Genomic DNA, 19,836 nt, shown 5'->3' with positions numbered 1-19,836 from the left:
GATTTCAGCTTCTCACCTACTTCATACAATTGGGAACCACGTACGCTCTGGCATGTGTCTGGAAATCAAATGCCACACTTTCGAGGGAAGGATCCAGAAGATTGATGATGTTCTAGTGATTTGCCATCATTGCTTTTTCTTTAATAAAGTTCAGGAAAGCGGGGAAAAGAAAAAGGAACAGGGGCACCTGGGTGGCTCAGCTGATTAAGTGTCTGACTCTTGATTTAGGCTCAGGTCATGATCTCAGGGTCCTGGAGCCAAGCTCCACGTCTCCCTCTCCCTCTGCCCACTCCCCCCAGCTCACACTCTCGTGCTCTCTCTCTAAAAGAAAGAAAAAGGAACTAACAGGGTGGATTTGGAATGGATCATCTGCATGGACACTAAAGACTCAGAGGAAGGTTGAGAGCCAGGTGCGGAACACAGCAACACTGACCCTAATAATAATCACTAACATTTTCTGAGTGCTCACCATGGGCCAACGCTGTGCTGAGTGCCCCCATATATCTGTATCCCATAGAGTCTTTCTTCTCTTCCTTTGGGTCTCAGCTTAAGTGGCACCTCCCTCCCCAACATAGCCCCTCTTTATTCTCCACCTCAAGCCCTTCACAGAATATATATCAATTTATAATTATTTTAGGCTGTTTACTTTCTAGCTGAATGAGTGTTGGGTGCCAATAACCACTCTACAAGGTGGTTACTATTACTATTCCATTGTACACCTAAGAAAATTGAAGCCCAGATATTAAGTAAGTTGTCCAAGATCACATAGCTACATAGTGGCACACCTGAGTCTGGACCCAGGAATACGTGACTCCTAAAGCCTACATTCTTGATGATACCAGCTCCAAAAAAGTCTTCAGTGAGTGAGAGGAGATAACCAGGAAGTTGGGAGAGGACGGGGCAGAGATGGGCATATTGGGTGATACAATAGTTGTAGGAACAAGGCCTTTGTGCTAGAAATGGTTCAGAAGTAGCACTGGGAAGGAAGGAGGTCTCCTAACCCACCTCCTGCCCCCAGGTGTTGGAGAAGTGGACAATGAGGACCATCCTTTTGAAAGAGCTGCAGAGAAAACTTTTAGAGGAGCAGTCAAAACCTCACAGCTTAGGTTTAAGGACCTGCCAAGCTAGATCAAACTTCCTTTCATGATTTCACAATACTCCATTTGGATCAATCCATATTTTATGTCCCAAATGCACCTTGTATGTTTCTCCCTCCGACTTTGAAGCTTGTCATTCCTCCCACCCCAAATACATTCCCCATCTCTTCTTCACTCCCTTCTCTGCTGCAAGCCTACCTAATTTCCAAGTCACGGCTGAGGTTCAATTCCTCCACTAGCCCTCTCCTAAAGGCACCAGCTTCAACCAGCCTCGTGATTCTTTCTATTCTCAGAACTCCGCTAGCCTATGCCACCGACAAAGACCAACTAGCCTTCCTGGCGTCCCCGCAGCACTGACTGGCATGTTGCTTCCCACATATCCATCTCCTGGCTGATACCTGGCTGTGGAGGAAAGGGAAAACGAATTGGCAATGCATAGCTGGCTATTAACTGGAAGTCCAAGGCACTTACTGCCCAGTATCAGCTTCTAGCAGCGTCCCATAGGCCCCACTAAGTTTCTGCCTATTTGATTCTGAATTATAATTTGAAGGAGTTTATCAATTCTGCTCAGCAAACTTCAAAGGAGTTCAGTTGGCCTCCAGAGACACTGTTCTCAGATTAATACCAAGCTAACAACCTAGTTGGGTGTATTAGTAAACTACATAGCTGGCCAACTAACATCAAGTGAAAAACAGAAGCAAGCAAGATGCTTTCATGAGCTGTTGCTCAACAGGGATTGTTTCCCGAGAAAACTTTCAAGACACTGAAGTGCAAAGACCCAGAACTAAATAAATTTCTGCTTAGCTATCCTGAGTCTGTTCCTGACAAAATTTAGAAGAAGCAAAGCAGCTACAAATCTTCTTTCTCTATGGAAGTTTTAAGATATAATACAGCATGATAACTCCTATCAACAAAGAAAATTATTCATAAACACAAAGGGCAATTAGTAAAGAACCTGGAGACATGATTCTTGTCCCAGTTCTGCCCTGGATGATGCCTGTCCCTTTCCCTCTCTGGATCTGTTTCCCCACCTGAAAAGTGAGGAAGTTGAACCATATAATCTCCAAGGGACCTTCCAACCACAAAATTCTTTAACTGCTTTCTGCTTTCCTTATTACAAAACATCCAATTATTCATTGAAAACCATTAAACATACGTTATCCTCAAGGCCACCAAATATGACTGTTCAAGTTGTACATTGAATGAATCCAGAGGTCCACCATTCACATTACAGTCTGTGTAAACTATACCCACATATTGGGTGGTGCACAACCTAAACATCTGTACATCACAACCTTGATTATGCTCTTCAATCTTGTAAATATTTAATGTTTCACTTTTTATTTTCTTAATACCCATTGTTTCCCAACCTTGGGTTCCTACCAGCAGGGATAAAACTACATTAATATCTGGTACTGAGCAAAGTACTCTCTTATGGATTAACTCTTACTTATGGACAGGAACTGAGGATAACAGCACTAATACACTCAGTTTATTGATCACCTACCATGTGCAAGACACTTTACATGTATTACTACATATACATATTTAATCTTTATGAAATCCTATGAAGTATAAATTATCATCTTTATCCTTGGATTAAGTAAGGGAGATTAAGTAAACTGCCTAGGGTTTATAACCATAGCTAGAAAGGGGCTGGGACAAGGATGCAAATCCACCTCTGACTCCAAAGTTCATCCTTTTTTTTTTTTTTAAAGATTTTTATTTATTTATTTGAGAGAGAGAGTGAGAGAGAGAAAGAGCACAAGAGGGGGGAGCGGGAGAGGGAGAAGCAGACTCCCTGCCGAGCAGGTAGCCCGATGCGGGACTCGATCCAGGGACTCCAGGATCATGACCTGAGCCGAAGGCAGTCGCTTAACCAACTGAGCCACCCAGCCGCCCGCAAAGTTCATCCTCTTTTAACTCCACTATCCATTTCACCTGTCATATGCTCCAGAATCCCCCTACAAACCTGATGGTCTTGTGACATCGGTGAACAAGTGCAAGTAATTAGAACATTCGGTTAACTGGAAACAGCAGTAACAGAGCATAATCACACTGGAAAGAAAGCCAGCACTCACCAAATTTCCACCCTGATGTCACTAACTAGAGATGTATTCACCTCTCTGTGGGTCTCAGTGTTCTCATCTGCCAAATAGGGGTGATGGTTTGGGTCCTTTTTAGGATATTCAAGTATCAGCAATTCCTATAGCAACAACTATTTAATTATTTGCATTCTCTGACTTTTAAAGTTTATTAGTTTTTTGGCCCCAATTAAACTCTTGTGCCACTCTTATGACCACTTTAGCCACCACAGAGAATTCCTTGTAGTCCCTGCTTCTTTGGGCCTCCCTAAGGGCATTCATTCCTGTACTTTCCCCCTTGCTCTCAAGACCCCAGATTTGAGAGTTTGTTCCATATAATTTGTAGCCTTTGAGACACTTGCTTATTATCTTTTTTTTTTTTTAAAGATTTTATTTATTTATTTGAGACAGAGAGAATGAGAGACAGAGAGCATGAGAGGGAGGAGGGTCAGAGGGAGAAGCAGACTCCCCGCTGAGCAGGGAGCCCAATGCCGGACTCGATCCCAGGACTCCAGGATCATGACCTGAGCCGAAGGCAGTCGCTTAACCAACTGAGCCACCCAGGCGCCCGAGACACTTGCTTATTATCATCAGCATCCTTGTTTCCTTCCCTCTCACGTCTCTAGGTTTTGGGAGATCTTCCCAGTGAGTCATGCACTGCATTCCTATAGAGGGTTGACGTGAGAGTTGTGGTCAAGTAGGGGTGAACTGGAAGAATGGAAACTGTTTGCTCTTCACAGACCCTGTCTTTTGACTCAACATCACTCAACAGAACTAGAAGACATCTGAATGAGCAAATGCACAAATTTCAGATCCAGACCAGGATCTGAGGTTCCTGGTTAGGATCTGAGGTTCTGAATAGTCAAGTCACTGTGACTCTGATTAGGAGGGTGGACGCAAACAGAGATCTAAATAAAATTAAAACCTGTGCATTATTTCCCAGGTATAGCTAATATTTTATGTTCCATAATACTTAGATGCAAGATATAATCCTTTCCTTTTTTCTTTTTTTAAAGATTTTATTTATTTATTTGAAGAGAGAGACACAGCGAGAGAGGGAACACAAGCAGGGGTAGTGGCAGAGGGAGAAGCAGGCTTCCCGTGGAGCAGGGAGCCCGATGCGGGGCTCGATCCCAGGACCCTGGGATCATGACCTGAGCCCAAGGCAGACGCTTAACGACTGAGCCACCCAGGCGCCCCCTTTCCTTGTTTTTCTACACCAAATTATATCTAGCTCTGAACTCTTACCTATCTGGATGGAAAAATGTAATCCTTGTTGCAGGGAGGCCTCATCCTTCCCAGAATTATACTTGGGTATCAGGGCATTCAGGCAATCCTGAAATTTGGGGGAAGATTCTCTGATCTTCAGTCTATCCAAGTTGACGGTAAGATGCTCATTACCCAAAACCATATGGCCCATTAAAAGATGTCAGCCCAGGGCGCCTGGGTGGCTCAGTCGGTTAAGCGACTGCCTTCGGCTCAGGTCATGATCCTGGAGTCCCGGGATCGAGTCCCGCATCGGGCTCCCTGCTCAGCAGGGGGTCTGCTTCTCCCTCTGACCCTCCCCCTTCTCACGCTCTCTCTATCTCATTCTCTCTCTCAAATAAATAAATAAAATCTTTAAAAAAAAAAAAAAAGATGTCAGCCCAGGGGGTGGGGGGATGGGTTAGCCTGGTGATGGGTATTAAGGAGGGCACGTATTAAATGAAGCACTGGGTATTATAAGCAAACAATGAATCATGGAACTCTACATCAAAATCTAATGATGTAATGTATGGTGATTAACATAATAAAATAAAATAAAAAGATGTCAGCCCATAGCATCCACTCCCTCCATGCCCAGCCCAGCCATGGAATGGAGACCCCACTCACTCCCAAAACTCCCATGATGCTTAGGGTTTGAACCTCGGGGCTCCATGCAGCACTTACAGCAGAGTTGCTCTCCGTCCTGGAGTGGTGAATGGTGACTGGCCAGGCACTGGTTTCTGCCACTCTTGAGACCTCAACAGCCACCCGGGAGAGTTCTCTGTGGTCCCTGCTTCTTTGTGGCTCCAGCCTATGCTGTCCAAGTCCTGAAAAGAGGTGTGTGGTGGGTGAAGCCTAGATCACAGGTTCACACCTTAGCTGCAAGTGATGCTGGGAAAACAAGCATCAGGCTCTGTAGTATCTAAACCATGAGGCAGGCTTTGCCTCTCGCCAAGACACAGGAAGTGTGGAATCCCCCAAACAGGGCATGGGCAGGAAATAAGAACAGCAAATGTCTACACAGCTTCAACCTGTGGATCCTGGGAAAACCCCTGTCCTCTTTAAGCCTCCGCTCCCTCCACCAGAAATAAGGATAAGAGCACCTACTTCCCAGGGCAAAAGTCCAGGAGACAAGGCAAACCTGGGGGTTCTGGCCTCACTGTCTCATGGGTATGGCAAGATTGGGGAAAAGGAGATTGGATCCCAGGAGAGGGATGAGCCAGCTGTAAGGAGCATAACTAGAGGTGATTATGTTTTTATCATCAGGGCGAGGAACTAAGACGAAATGCCCATTAAAAGTGGATATGGTCCAGGGGTGCCTGGCTGGCTCAGTTGGTAGAATATGCAACTCTTTATCTAGGGGTTGTGAGTTCAACCCCCATGCTGGATGTAGAACCTACTAAAAAAAAAATTAATTTTTTTTAAAGATTTTTTTATTTATTTGAGAGAGAGAGTGAAAGAGAGAACATGAGCAGGGGGAGGGGCAGAGGGAGAGGGAGAAGCAGACTCCCTGCTGAGCAGGGAGCCCAACTTGACTTGGGGCTCGATCCCAGGACCCGGGGATCATAACCTAAGCCGAAGGCAGATGCCCAACCGACTGCCACCCAGGCGCCCCCCCCCAAAAAAATTTTAAATAAATAATAGTGGGAGTGGTCCAGAAGTCATTCCTTTCCAACAGTTATCAGTGAGCAAAGAGCATTCTAGAAAGAGTCAGACTTAAAGAAAGGAAAAAGAGAAAGAAAAAGATGCTCTAAAGTGGGACACACTATGCATAGCAGTCAGGACAGAGAGGAAAGTCGAAAGATGGGGCAGAGGTCATCTTGCCCTAAATCAGAACGAGGTAACACCTTCAACTTCTCACCAAGGACTCCAAGTCACCTGATCCTCCCACATGCCAGCAGGCTGTGCGGTAACCAAGTCATGCAGCTGTGAGTACAGTGAGAGTAAATCATTAAATCTCTGTGTCTTTGCTTTTCATGCCTAAGGTCTCTCTGTGTGGAGAAAAAAAAAAAAAAACCTAATGCGATTTTTCCCCATAACAGTGTGCCTCCTCTCATGTTTCAGGCACCAACATAAATAATAATTGATTATGAAATATGGTTCCAAAAAGAATGTTAACAAACTTGTTTACTGGTATTTTTTTTAATCTCTCCATAGTTTAAGCCTAAAAATAACAAGAAAACTATGATTACTCACAATGAGTGTATACATGTGTGTGTGTATATTTAAAAAAAAAACTCTGCACAATACTCTGCTGCCATATATTTATATGCCATAATCAGAATATATGTAAATATATATAAATTCTATATTACATATGCATATATGTATACATACATAAGTACATGTGCATACATATACACATACATGCATATGTATACAAACTATACATTTTATTTTAAATCACTGAATTGCATATTTATAATGAGCATTATTTTATAGTATGTAAATTAAACCTCAATAAAGCTGTTTTTAAAAACCACCCTGCATGAGATTTGAATGCAAACTACAAACTAGCTAAATATATTTGCCACAAAAATAACTGAATAGAGGCATCCTTACAATAAAAAACCCCTCAGGGGTGCCTGGGTGGCTCAGACAGTTAAGTGTCTGCCTTTGGCTCAGGTCTTGATCTCGGGGTCCTGGGATCAAGTCCCACATCAGGGTCCCCGCTCAGCAAGGAGCCTGCTTCTCCCTCTCCCTCTGCCTGCTGTTCCCCCTGCTTGTACACTCTCTCTCTCTCTCTCTCAAATAAATAAATAAAATCCTTAAAAAAAAAAGAACCCCTCAAAATACTAAGAAAAAACCTTTACATCCCAATGGGGAAATGGGCCAAAGAAGAAATACAAATGATCAATAAATATGAGAAAAACCATCTTCTCTAGCAATCAAATATTTTTTAAAAAGATTTACTTATTTATTTTAGACACAGAGAGAGAGAGCACTTGAGCGCACACACTAGCGCCAAGTGTGAGTGGGGGGAGGGCCAGAAGGAAAGAATTTCAAGCAGACTCCTTGCTGAGCTCGAGCCAGATGCGAGGCCCCATATGGGGCCTGATCCCACGACTCATAAGATCATGACCTGAGGTGAAATCACCAGTCAGATGCTTAACTGACTGAGCCACCCAGGTGCCCCTCAAATAAACATGGTTTTAAGAAGTAAAAATTTGGGGACACCTGGCTGGCTCAGTGGGAAGAGCATGCTACTCTTGATCTCAGGATTGTGAGTTCAAGCCCCACACTGGGGGTAGAGATTACTTAAATATGTAAATAAACTTTTTAAAATATTTTATTTATTTGAGAGAGAGAGAGAGAGCATGAGTGGCAGGTAGGGGTAGAGGGAGAGGGAGAAGCAGGCTCCCCACTCAGCAGGGAGCCTGACGTGGGGCTCAATCCCAGGACCCTGGGATCATCACCTGAGCCGAAGGCAAATGCTTAATTGACTGAGCCACCCAGGTGCCCCATTAAACTCTTTTTTTTAATGTTAAAAAAAAATAAGTAAAAGTTTTAATTTATAAAAATGGCAACTTCCTTTTTAAGGTTCTATCCAGAACCGGGGAGGGTGACTGGCCCAGGCTGAGAAAACTCCTGGGTCTCCCAGATATCATCTCCCTTCCCAACCAAGACTGAATTAAGTTCTCCTGCTCACATTTCCGGGTCACCCTAAATTTATATCTATTATACCTTCTCATTACTGGCTATTACATGACTGCATCACCCAGTTAGATTTCAAACCCCTGAGACTGTGGCTTATTCTTCAGTTTATCCCCGTGGCAGAGTATAAAACCCCACACATATTCGCTGTATGTTTATTGAATGAATAAGGAGGGTGAACTGATACAAACTTTGCAAAAGGTATTTCGATCAAATATATTAAGTCCTTAAATTCAAATTATTTGACTCACCAATTCAACACTTAGGAATGTGTACTAACCAAAATGTATAGAACGTTGGATATACAGTGATGTTCCTCTCAGGGTTTTAATAATGGAAATTTGGAAAAATGCAAATATCCAGCATTCAGCAATGGATTAAATTTTTTTCTATCTTTATAGTCTGTTTTTTTAATTGTGGTAAAATATACATAACAATTTGTCATTTTAACCATTTTAAAGCATACAATTCAGTGACATTTAGCACATTCACAATGTACAACCATCACCACTATTTAGTTCCAGAATATTTTTATCACCCCAAAAAATCTTGGATCTGTTGAGTAGTCACTCCCCATTTCCCTTTCCCCATCCCCCGGCAACCACTATCTCCTTTCTGTATAGATTTACCTATTCTGGATATTTCATATAAATGGAATCATACAACATGTGGTCTTTTGTGTCTGGCTTCTTTCCCTTAGCATCCTGTTTTCAAGGTTCACCAATGTGAAAGCATGGATTGGTACTACACTTCTTTTTATGGCTGAATAATATCCCACTGTATGAATATACCATTTTATTTATCCATTCATCAGCTGGTGGACATTTGGGTTGTTTCCACTGGTCCTGGGAATAGTGCCGCTATGAACATCCATGTCCAAGTTTTTGGTTGAACACCTGTTTCCAGTGCTTTGGGGTATATACCCAGGAGTGGAATTACTGGATCATATGGTAATTCTGTTTAATTTGTTGAGAAATTTCCATATGGTTTTCCCCAGCAGCTGCACTATTTTACGTTCCCATCAGCCATGCACAAGGATTCCATAGATTAAAATTTTAATCCACAGTTTTGCGGTGCAAGCCATCCTGGCATGAATAAAACAAAGGCCCTGCTTTTAAGAAACTGACATTTGGCCTAGGGAGTCAGGGAATAAACAAGTAAATATATATTAATCTTCTTCTGATTTTTTTCAACCATTTAAAAATGTAAAACCCGGGCGCCTGGGTGGCTCAGTTGGTTAAGCGACTGCCTTTGGCTCAGGTCATGATCCTGGAGTCCCGGGATCGAGTCCCACATCGGGCTCCCTGTTTGGCGGGGAGTCTGCTTCTCCCTCTGACCCTCCTCCCTCTCATGCTCTCTGTCTCTCATTCTCTCTCTCAAATAAATAAATATTTTTAAAAAATAAAAAATAAATAAAAATAAATAAAAATGTAAAACCCGTTCTTAGTATGCAGATCACACAAAAACAGGCTGCAAGCCCAATCTGGCCCAAGGTGCTATGGTTTTCTGACCCCTGGCAGATTCCCACATCAAAGCTGACCCCTGATATGATTCCTCACAGTTGGTCACAATCGACCCTATCCATAGGAAGAGGTAGGGTTATTATTCCACCACTGGGGGTTGGGAGGAACATGTATGGAACCCAGATGATCCAGTTAGATCCCTCTGGATATCCCTGGACAGTTGTACTGTGAAGGGGCAAGTGCTGTAACCCTGACCTGAGAAGGGCATGGTGACCAGGGGCTCAGATCACCACTGGGTAAGCCATCAGGATTTGAAGAAGCACTAGTGAGGATGAGGATAGAGGAGGAGGGAGAGGATGAGTACCAGCTGTGGCTACAGGGGCCCTGGTTCATCCCAATAGCCTCCCTCTTCTAAGTTTTCCCCTTAGTAAGAGACACCCCTGGGACTTATGAAGGAGCTGCTATGCAATAATGTACAGAGAAGGGGATCTGCATAAGGCTTGAACTTTGGCCACCACGGAAGTGTGCCACTCAGATCTCCCATCAGGGGTGACCCTACCCCAAAGGGTATAGTTAGCGGGCAGTCTCAGCCACAGTGCCTTCAGGATCCACTGCAATGTTTGATCCGAGGCCGTGCTCTTCCCAGGCAAACCCAACCAAAGACTGAGCACAGTGGGGATTCTAGGGCCAGGCCATTTCTCTCCAACAAAGGACTCCTCCATGGGCAATGAGTTGGTAAAACTTTCTCTGAGCTGTACTTCAGTATGAGGTTCTTCCTAGTCCTTCTCTTCCTTCCCTCTTTCTTTTCACAGGGTCAGATCTGGTCTGAAGACCTTCCCTGCCCTCTCTGGCTCCCTTTCCCCTTTTTATTTCACAGGCATTAGCCCCAAGAAATCTCTTGCATTTCTCACCCCATCTTGGTAACTGCTTCCTGAAGGACATAACGTATAACCCAGCAATTGCCTTTCTAGATATTTACTCACGAGAACTGAAAACATATATCCAAAAAAAGACTTGTGCACAAATGTTCATGGAAGTTTCACTCATAATGGCCCCAAACCAGAAACAACCCAATGTCCAGCAACAGTTGAATGGATAAACAAATTATAGTACAGCCATATGTGTTAGTTAGGGTACTCCAGAGAAATAGAACCAATAGAATATGTGCATGTGTATTTATCCATTCATTCATTTATTCATTCATATAAAGAGATTTATTATAACAAATTGACTCACCTGATTGTGGAGGCTGAGAAGTTTCAAAATCTGCAGTTAGTAAACTGGAGACCTATGAGAGCCAGTGATGTAAGTTCCAGTCTCAGAGCAGGAGAAGACCAATGTCCTAGCTCAATCAGACAGGCAGGCAAAATTCCCTCTTATCCAACTTTTTGTTCTATTTCAGTCTTCCATTGAGTGGATGAAAGCCCACCCACATTAGGGAGGATAATCTGTTTTACTCAGTCTACCAATTCAAATGTTGGATGAGATCGTCCAAAAATACTTTCACAGACACAACCATAGTAATGTTTGACCAAACGTCTGGCATCCCATGGCCCAGGCAAGTTGACTGTGTTTGCTTACTTCGTGTGTTTCAAACAGTGCCTGACTACAGCTCAGTGATACTCAGTGCGGAGTCTCCTTGAGATTCTCTCCCTCTCCCTCCCCCTCTGCCCCTCCCCCTGCTTGCTTGCAAGCTCTCTCTCTCTGACAAATAAATCTTAAAAAAAAAAAACAACTATATTTACTAAAACTAATGGCCAGGGAAGATACTCTTTTTTTTTTTTTTTTTTTAAGATTTTATTTATTTGACAGAGAGAGACACAGTGAGAGAGGGAACACAAGCAGGGGAAGTGGGAGAGGGAGAAATAGGCTTCCCACTGAGCAGGGAGCCCAATGCGGGGCTCAATCCCAGGACCCTGGGATCATGACCTGAGCCGAAGGCAGACACTTAACCGCTGCGCCACCCAGGCGTGGGGATATTTGGTGGGGAAAAAAACACATTATAAAACTGTATATACGGTATGACTCCAATTTTAACAACTACATAAATGCATAGAAATGCATAAAGGTTTAATAGTAATTAGCCCTGGGGTGCCTGCGTGGCTCAGTTGTTAAGCATCTGCCTTTGGCTCAGGTCATGATCTCAGGGTCCTAGGATCGAGCCCCGAGTCCGGCTCCCCGCTCCACGGGAAGCCTGCTTCTCCCTCTCCCACTCCCCCTGCTTGTGTTCCCTCTCTCACTGTTTCTCTCTCTGTCAAATAAATAAATAAAATCTTTAAAAAAAAATAGTAATTAGTCCTGAGTGGTAGGATTGCAGGTGATATTTGTTTCCTTTACAGTTTTATTTCTGAAATTAAAAAAAAACAAACACTGGACATTGATAAGTAAGGAAAATGTTATTTTAAGACATTAAAATGAGGCCAAGATAGAACAAGTGATTTTACCTTAAGCAAATTCAAGGTAGCAATCTACATGCTAATAGATCGTCTAAGGAATATAATGAACAAATGTGTGTATTCACAGTGAATTCACCCACACAGAAGAACTAGTGAAAGCCAGAGGTTAAAAGAACCTCAACTCAAGTAAATTGATAGTGTATTATGTTTGTGCTGCAAAGTTTCCAACACACAAGTAAGGAAATGTCTAAGCTATGTCCTCCTCAGTCCAGGGAACTTGGCCTGTTGCCTACTCATTAGTGAAAAGCCTTATAGGAAACATCAGGAATGTCTTTATTAAATAAATTTAAAAAGCATGCTCCTTAATTGTTTGCCCATGGAGACAGAGACCCAGTGCTGAGTACTGTCTGCGACAATTGCCTGAATTGAACGGTTGTACCAGTAAAATTAATCTTGATATATGGCTCAAGGTTTTGGTTCTGCTTAGGGAGACAGGCTCAGAATTCCAAGGTTTTAACACACAGAATTTGCACCAGTGAGTCTCCCTCTAGCAAGTAGCACAACTCACTCAGGCATGATGTCTGTGCTACGGCGCATAAATTTAAAAAAAAAGCTGTTTCAGGATCAAGGAAATTCATAGTTGTATATTTTACATTTTGGTCTTATTTGCGTGTTTCTGAGAATACTATCCAAGGCAAGTCGTTTTCTGACATAAATGCCAATGAAACATAATTTCTCCAAGAAGAGGTGCAGTACCAACAGACCGTTTTCAGAGATTAACATTTGGCCTTGGGAAAAATTACCAGCCCTGGTATTGTGCTCAGAGTGAAATGTGGCACTCTTAACCACACCGGGCAGCACTTTGATGAGGGAGTGTTGTACTTCCACAGTTCCTCAGTGTAGCTTTCTTCTCCCCCACCTGCAGCACATCTATAGTTTGGTCAACTGCCCAACTCAAGCTCCAGCTGGCCAAAAGATGCTTGCTGTTTCTATTTTTCCCAATATCATCTTTTTCAAGGCTCTGGGATCCTCAAGCACAAAAGATCAAAGGGGCATTTGGTATGTGAAGCAGAAAGCAATTCCAGTTAGTAAATATTTGTGCGTCCCTTGTTCCTATTATTTCTCAATCATTATGAGTAATAACAGTAATTGCTAACATCTAGAACAGACTTCATGGGCATGCCACCTGTGCGGGTTACACGGGGCACCACACTCCAAACAACCCTGCATTTGGCTTAGTGCTCTGCTACTGCCATCTTCATAATTTTTGAAATTTTTCGTTTTGCACTGGGCCCCAGAGATTATGTAGCCAATCCTATTAACATTGAGGGCAGACTCTGTTTATAAACCTTTACACATACTAAACTGAGTGGTTGGAGTACCACCTGTGTAAATTTCCCTCATCTCTTAAGGTAATCCACAGAAGGCTGTTCTCCAGGTACTAAAAAATGTCTAACTCAAGAGGGGGGAGTGCTCAGCAAGACCTTCCTACACAACCTACACAACCTTCTGTTTAATAAAAAAAAATTTTTTTTAACTTTTACACTACTGTCTTATATCACAAATCTGCAATTACTTCAGTTATTTGCTTATTTCCTATGAAAACCTAAGTTCCATGTTTTTCATCACTGAATTTCCAGCATCTAGCACAATGTCTGACACATAATGGGTAATGAATAAATGTTTTAATAAATAGTGTCCAAAGCTTCTTGGAAAACATAAATATAGAAAAACAATAGCTCTGCCATCACCACCCATGTCAAGTCATGTAATTGCTTTGGATGCTGACTGATGCAAAAATACTGCTTTTATGGCCTTTTGTAAAATAAAAGCTCATTTAATTAAACAGTACTTGAGTCCCTGCTATCTGCTTGGCATTGTGCTACATGCCAGAGACATTTTAATAGGTGATCCCTCATCTCCCAAAAGTTGAATCTGATAGAGCACGGAACGATTCTTAATCTGTGGTCTGGTAAGGGTCCCTAGGACCCTTTCAAGGGGTCAAAATTACAGTAAACATGATTTGCCTTTTTCATGAGCAGTCTCTCACAAATACAGAGTGGAGCTTCCCAGAGGCTACATGATGTGTGATTAAGGATAGTGGAATGTGTGCTTGTATGTTATTACGACCTAAAACTTTCTTCATTTTAAATTCTAGTTCACCAAGTATTAACAGCTATAACCCACGTAAGCAGAACTCTTTGGCGTCTTCCATAATTTCTAAGAGAGTTAAGAGGTTCTGAGCCCCAAAAGTTGGAAGGACCGTTAGCAACAAAGAATACCTGTGGATGACTATGGAGACTAAGATGTGAGGTCTGGGTTCCAATCAAAAGGTTGAGAGCGGCCTTTAATCAGGAGGAATAGGATGGACTGGTGGAGAAAATGACCGAGAAGGGTGTGAGCACGGGCAGCCCCGGCACGGGTCCTCCGGGAGTGCTCCCACGACGTGCAGAAAGCCCTGGGGAGGCAGGCCCACCCCTCCGCAAGGACTCATGCCTCCTTCCCTTTCACACCCAATACGAGAGGATGTAAAGTCTTCCCTTGCTAGTCAGCGATCTAATAAAAGCCAGGGCATAAGTTGGACGAGACAGGAAATCATACGGCGGTCTCTCAGATTTCTAATGTTTAAAACTCTGGTTAGCAATAACTGTAAATTTTAGCGTAGGGGTTAAAACGTCTGCTTCCTGTCTTGGAGGGGGAGGTAGGGGAAAACCGGTGCAAGGCAGAAAAGGGCGGGAAAATAAAGCACTAAAGAAAGAAAGAGCGGGCTTGGGGGAGGGGGAAGAGGCCGCGCAAGAGGCCAATGAATGAGACCGAGGCTGCGGCACGTAGCCCAGCAGCCCGCCTGCGCAGGCGCACGCCCGATAATCTCGCGGGAAATAACCGTTGCCGGTCCCGGCGTTGAGCCCAGGTGGGGGGGGGGGGTTGGAGGCGGGAGTGAAGTCTCGCGAGAAGAGGCGGTTTCGTAGCGGAGCCCTCTGGCTGAGTGTCTGAGGATCCGCCGCCGGATCCGCGGACGGTTTACTGAGCCCGTTAGTACCCCTGCTGAGACTCACGTCGCCGTCATGTCCCGCTACCTGCGCCCCCCCAACACATCTCTGTTCGTAAGGAACGTGGCCGACGATACCAGGTGTGTACAGAGGAGGGACTCCAGGCCTACCCGGGGAGGCCGCAAGCGCTTGGGGAGGACTCGTGCGGCGGCGGCGGCGGCGGCGCGCTGGGCCGGGGGAGGGGAAGGCGAAGATGGCGGGTCCCGCGCGGGCTTTCGGGCCCCAGCTAGGCCGCGCCGCCGGCTCAACTGCCGCGTGGGAGCGAGGGCGGCTCCCCCGGTCCTCTCAGGCCGCCGCGGGGGAACGCGGGCCGCGTGGCGGGGTTTCGGCCCCCCTCCCCCTCCGCATTTCGGAGCCCCTTCCTCCCCGCTTCCTCTCGGCAAGTCCAGCCCCCGCCGCGGCCGAACATCCGCTCCCCATTGATTTGAAGTTCACGTTCTTTGGGGTACACGCCCCCTCGGCCCCGAGATTTTTTTTGGTTTTGGTAGTTAAAAAATTGGGAAATAACGGGATCGGGGGAGGGGCATGTATGGCAAAACATTCGCAACCCTTTTTTTGTCGTGTTATAGTTCTGATTTTTAAAATGTTGGGAGATGTTTGGGGCGCCTGGGTGGCTCAGTCGTTAAGCGTCTGCCTTCTGCTCAGGTCATGATCCCAGGATCCTGGGATCGAGCCCCGCATCGCATCGGGCTCCCTGCTCCGCGGGAAGCCTGCTTCTCCCTCTCCCATTCCCCCTGTTTGTGTTCCCTCTCTCGCTGTGTCTCTGTCAAATAAATAATAAGAAAATAAAATGTTGGAGATGTTTGGAGAGAGGGAATGTCGAAAATTGAAAGATAAAATTATTCCAGTTAGACGGTGCGAACTAGTTCTTCCCATTTCCCGGAAATAACTGGTCACCCTTTCAGAAGTGAGGTTTAGGAATTCTCTACCATTTGGATGTTGATAAGCTAAGTTGATTAATCCAGACCTGCCTTTGTTCTCACCAATTGCCTTAATTGCTTGTAGTTGCCGTCAGAATTTTTTGGAAGAGATCGTATCACTAGGAGAGACGTTACGTTTCACAATCACTCTAACCCCCCAAAAGTCAAATTGTATTTTTGTAGCCTTGTGTTATTTACATTTTTCCGTCCTAACTATAAGTAGGAAAGTAAACATCTAGAAAATTTTTCCCTTGTCATTTTGACTTTTTATTATTTAAGGAGTTACGTATATTTGTGACTTCTATTTTTCAAACCTTTATCTACCTCCTACGAAGTGTCTAACCCTGTCGCTAAAATTTTAGGATGAAAGTGCTAGGTATTTTTCAGAGTACTAATCTTGGTTTGATACTATAAAAGCAAAACATTAGTAATACTTATTATATGGAACCTAATGATACCATGCCTTTTATGAAAAATTAAAGGTGTGGTTAGAAACAATAGATAAATTTATGACCAAGTTTCCTCAGATGTCTTTTCCTGTTGTTAATGTAAAATAGTAATAGATTTTTATTACAAACTGCATTATCTCCCAGGAATCTTGGATCTTAGCATTCCTTTTTCAAAAAGATAGATTGCCGGCATATTTTTCGTATGTTCTTACAGTTGGCTCTTGATGTTGAGATTTAGAAAGCTTGTCTGTTTCAGGTCACCCAGGGATACACAGTCCCTTTCATTAATTGATAGATTACAGAAAGATACCTATTTCTTACAAAGAAATTATTTTAAAAGAAGTGAACATAAAAATTGGGGGTCTTTTTATGATGTTTTAGGTCCGAAGATTTACGAAGAGAATTTGGTCGTTATGGTCCTATAGTTGATGTGTATGTTCCACTTGATTTCTACACGCGCCGTCCAAGAGGATTTGCTTATGTTCAATATCCTTTCTTCAGATGGCTGATTAGTGAGGGGTGTTGAAGTTTGAAATTCAAGTTTATGTAAGAGGTAACATCTAAAAAGTAGTTTACTTTTGTCCTCTAATAAATGTTTAATGTCTTCAAATTTTTGAAAATTAATTCTGACTCACACATTGCTCTTAACTATTTCTTAAAGTTAATCCAAAAATAGTAAAATATTTAAATTCCCATTCATGCTGCTGAAACTCAAATCAATTGATTATAAAATGTGATTTAAATTTGAATACACTCTGGTTGCTACCACTTTTAATGTAAGTCAAATTAAAAGTTAATATGTTCTTGTGCTTAGCAATTAAAGTTTGGTATTGTCTGTTAATTTGAATCACTTGATCAAAAACAAATTGTATAACAATGAGGTAAACTTCTTTAATATTGTCCCCTAATTTGCTGTCCTCTGTTGTTACCTCAGAGAATGTAAAGCTGTACAGTTATGGCGACCCCAAAGAGAAAGCATGAAAGAACCTTTAGAGTAGAGTTCAACACTTAAGGCAAGTAGACAAGCCAAAGACCTCTTAAGGATCAGGCTTGAAGAGAAGGGAGAGTTTGGGAAAAGAAAAAATAAAGAAAAGCTGGAAGAAGGACAAGCCTAATGGGAGACAAAGCTTCGCTTTATCTACAAAAGGGGGAAAAGGTTGTTTTTCAAAGTTAAAGATAAAGCCATCTGTCATATTTGGCCAAGCATCTCATGACAAGTCCTTCTGACAAGCACTTAAAGAGTTAAAGGTCAAGATGAAGTTGAATGATGGCCAAGATTAAAGGAGTCATACCTGATGTATCCTACAGAATAACTATTTTCCTTTTTGTTTTTTTTAATGTTTTGTAAGCAGTTAATTTTCAAAACTATTCTGGTTTGGTCTAGTGACAAAACCTGTAACTTAATTTATGTGGGCCTTTGATGTTGTGATTGTGGTCTTGTATAAATGCACTCTCTCTTAGCTTGTCAAGTTAAAGTGTACCAGGATATAATGTTGTTAAGCTTAAACTCAGCATATTTCTGTTTTGGACCAGATGGTCAGATCCCATAGATAGTAGGCAGTGCTCTTTGGAGTAGCATGAGGTTCTGGGGTCAAGCTGACTCCACAGAGCCTTGCTTAAAGTGGGGACAGGTGCTAGCACTGGGAACTACTTAGGAACAACTCTGGTGGTCTTGTAAGGTCAAATCCACTGGAGATACTACCTGTTTATAGATTTTAAAGTGGCTGTGGGGGGGTGGCCACACACATACTCCAGACTTCTAAACTTAGCTCTGAGAAGCCTGCTGGTCCTGCACTGCTTTAGCACATACCATTAGTTTGCCCTGAGTGGATTGCAGAAGGCCTTATCCCTTTTATGGGTACCTAATCAGGATCTACAGGAAGTCATTTCCTGACCCAGAGTTTGAGGTGACATCTTCAGTGAGACAGCAAAGGTTTGGGCTGTTGGCGTCGGCCTAGGAAAAATTGTTACTGCTTAAATTCAGTGGGTCTCTTGAAACTTAGCAGGGGTCCTAGTGAGACTTAGGGAGAATGTTGAAAGCTGCTACTTCAGCAAAGCTAGTTATCAAGGACAGTTGGGGGAATTGGTTGCAAAGCTCTGTTACAGAGAGGATAAGAGCAATAGATGGCTTGGTTTAAAAAAAAAAAAAAAAAGCAATGCTTTCTGGCTTACAATGTTGACCTGATTTTACTGGTTTGGGGTGGCCTGGGAATCAAGATCAACAGTAGTTTGACTCAAGAGTATGTGATAGTTGGGCCAGAAGAGAGTCGTCATCTAAAGGCGATCTATACTTCTTATATATATATATATAGTCTTTCTATGGTCTTAAAATAGTTAAAAAGAAGTAGGTCTCAGGATTTTGCAAAGATCCCGAGTACAAATTTCTCCATAACTAGCATCTGAGTGATATTTGACCCTGTTCCCAATTAGCCTTCTCTTGACATGTATAGAACTTTGCCATGGTTCATCCAGCCCAGGATTCTGTTTTTGAGGGTAGATCCAGAGAATGAGTTCATCTCAATAGTTTTTATACCTTTTAGTTTTAATCCTCTAAAAAGTAAATTATATTTTGCCTCTTGGCATAGTAAGTAGTATACCCATTAAGTGAACTTTTTCTTTAATATTTTAGAGCCCAACTACATTAACCTTGAGGGGTATTCAGTTTATAGCACTCAAGGTTCTAAACTCCCTATCAGCCTTTGCCTTTTCATGTTGAAAGCCCCATGATTTAGGACTTGGGGAAACCTGTCTTTCATTAACATACACATAATAGCTTCAGGAAGAGAGAGCTAGGAGCTTGCTGTGGTCCCTAATTCCTTTCAAAACAAAAAATAGGAAATCTGGTGAGGCAGACCTTTTAATATCTGGAATAAACAGTAGTATCAGTCTTAAATGGAGTGTGTCTCTTCAGGGGTGTTGTTTAATCAGCTCAAGATCGGCACTCTTGTCTCTCAAATTTGAGAAATATAAATGGACAAGTTAGAAGAGTGATTTTTAGGATAGAATGAAAATCTACACCCAGACTTAACCCAGTCCCCTTTCCAAAGCTTTTATATCAAACACTGCTCTGAATATTTGCTTGGCTTCCATCAGAATGGTGGATTTAGGAAAGGAGCTAAATTTGGGCAGAGTAACTTTGTAAAGCCAAGAGTTCTCATAGTATTACGCTGACCGTGAAGGAAGAGGGCAGGCAAGGCAACAGCCTCTCCAATCAAAAACCAGTACCAGCAGTTCCTTTGTCAGGTTTATAAATGTTATCTTGAAATTCTCAAGTTGAAAATGAGTCCCAGACCCACTTCTTTGCAGGGAGCTGAATGTTTAGTATTACGATAGGGCTTTCCAGTCCAGGAATATTTAGAAATGGTCTGTTATTTCTTGACCGCATGCTTTTATAGTCTGTGCATGGGTGTAATACGCTTTTGGTATAGTGATATCTTCAGTATTTATTGCTTGATTCTGTCTTGATATCCTCAAGTGG

At 42.9% G+C, this 19,836-nt stretch overlaps 1 protein-coding gene across 8 annotated transcripts in view; it reads left to right on the top strand.

The window, feature by feature from the left end:
* The first annotated feature begins 14,886 nt into the window (after positions 1-14,886).
* Positions 14,887-19,836, top strand: part of SRSF10 (serine and arginine rich splicing factor 10) — a 12,065-nt gene continuing 7,115 nt past the window's right edge. For 6 of the 8 annotated variants that reach the window (XM_021684131.2, XM_021684130.2, XM_021684128.2 and 3 more), the window contains exons 1-2: positions 14,908-15,069; positions 16,740-16,844. In XM_021684131.2, the coding sequence (XP_021539806.1) occupies positions 15,005-15,069; positions 16,740-16,844 (170 nt within the window). In that variant the 5' untranslated portion in view covers positions 14,908-15,004. Of the gene's footprint in view, positions 15,070-16,739; positions 16,845-19,836 lie in introns of all 8 variants that reach the window. The other 2 variants (XM_021684129.1, XM_021684126.1) reach the window with 1 other exon arrangement.

The sequence above is a fragment of the Neomonachus schauinslandi genome, chromosome 4 (assembly GCF_002201575.2).
Source record: "Neomonachus schauinslandi chromosome 4, ASM220157v2, whole genome shotgun sequence".
In the NCBI taxonomy this organism is placed as follows: domain Eukaryota; kingdom Metazoa; phylum Chordata; class Mammalia; order Carnivora; family Phocidae; genus Neomonachus; species Neomonachus schauinslandi.
This window is presented reverse-complemented; position numbering and strand designations above follow the sequence as displayed.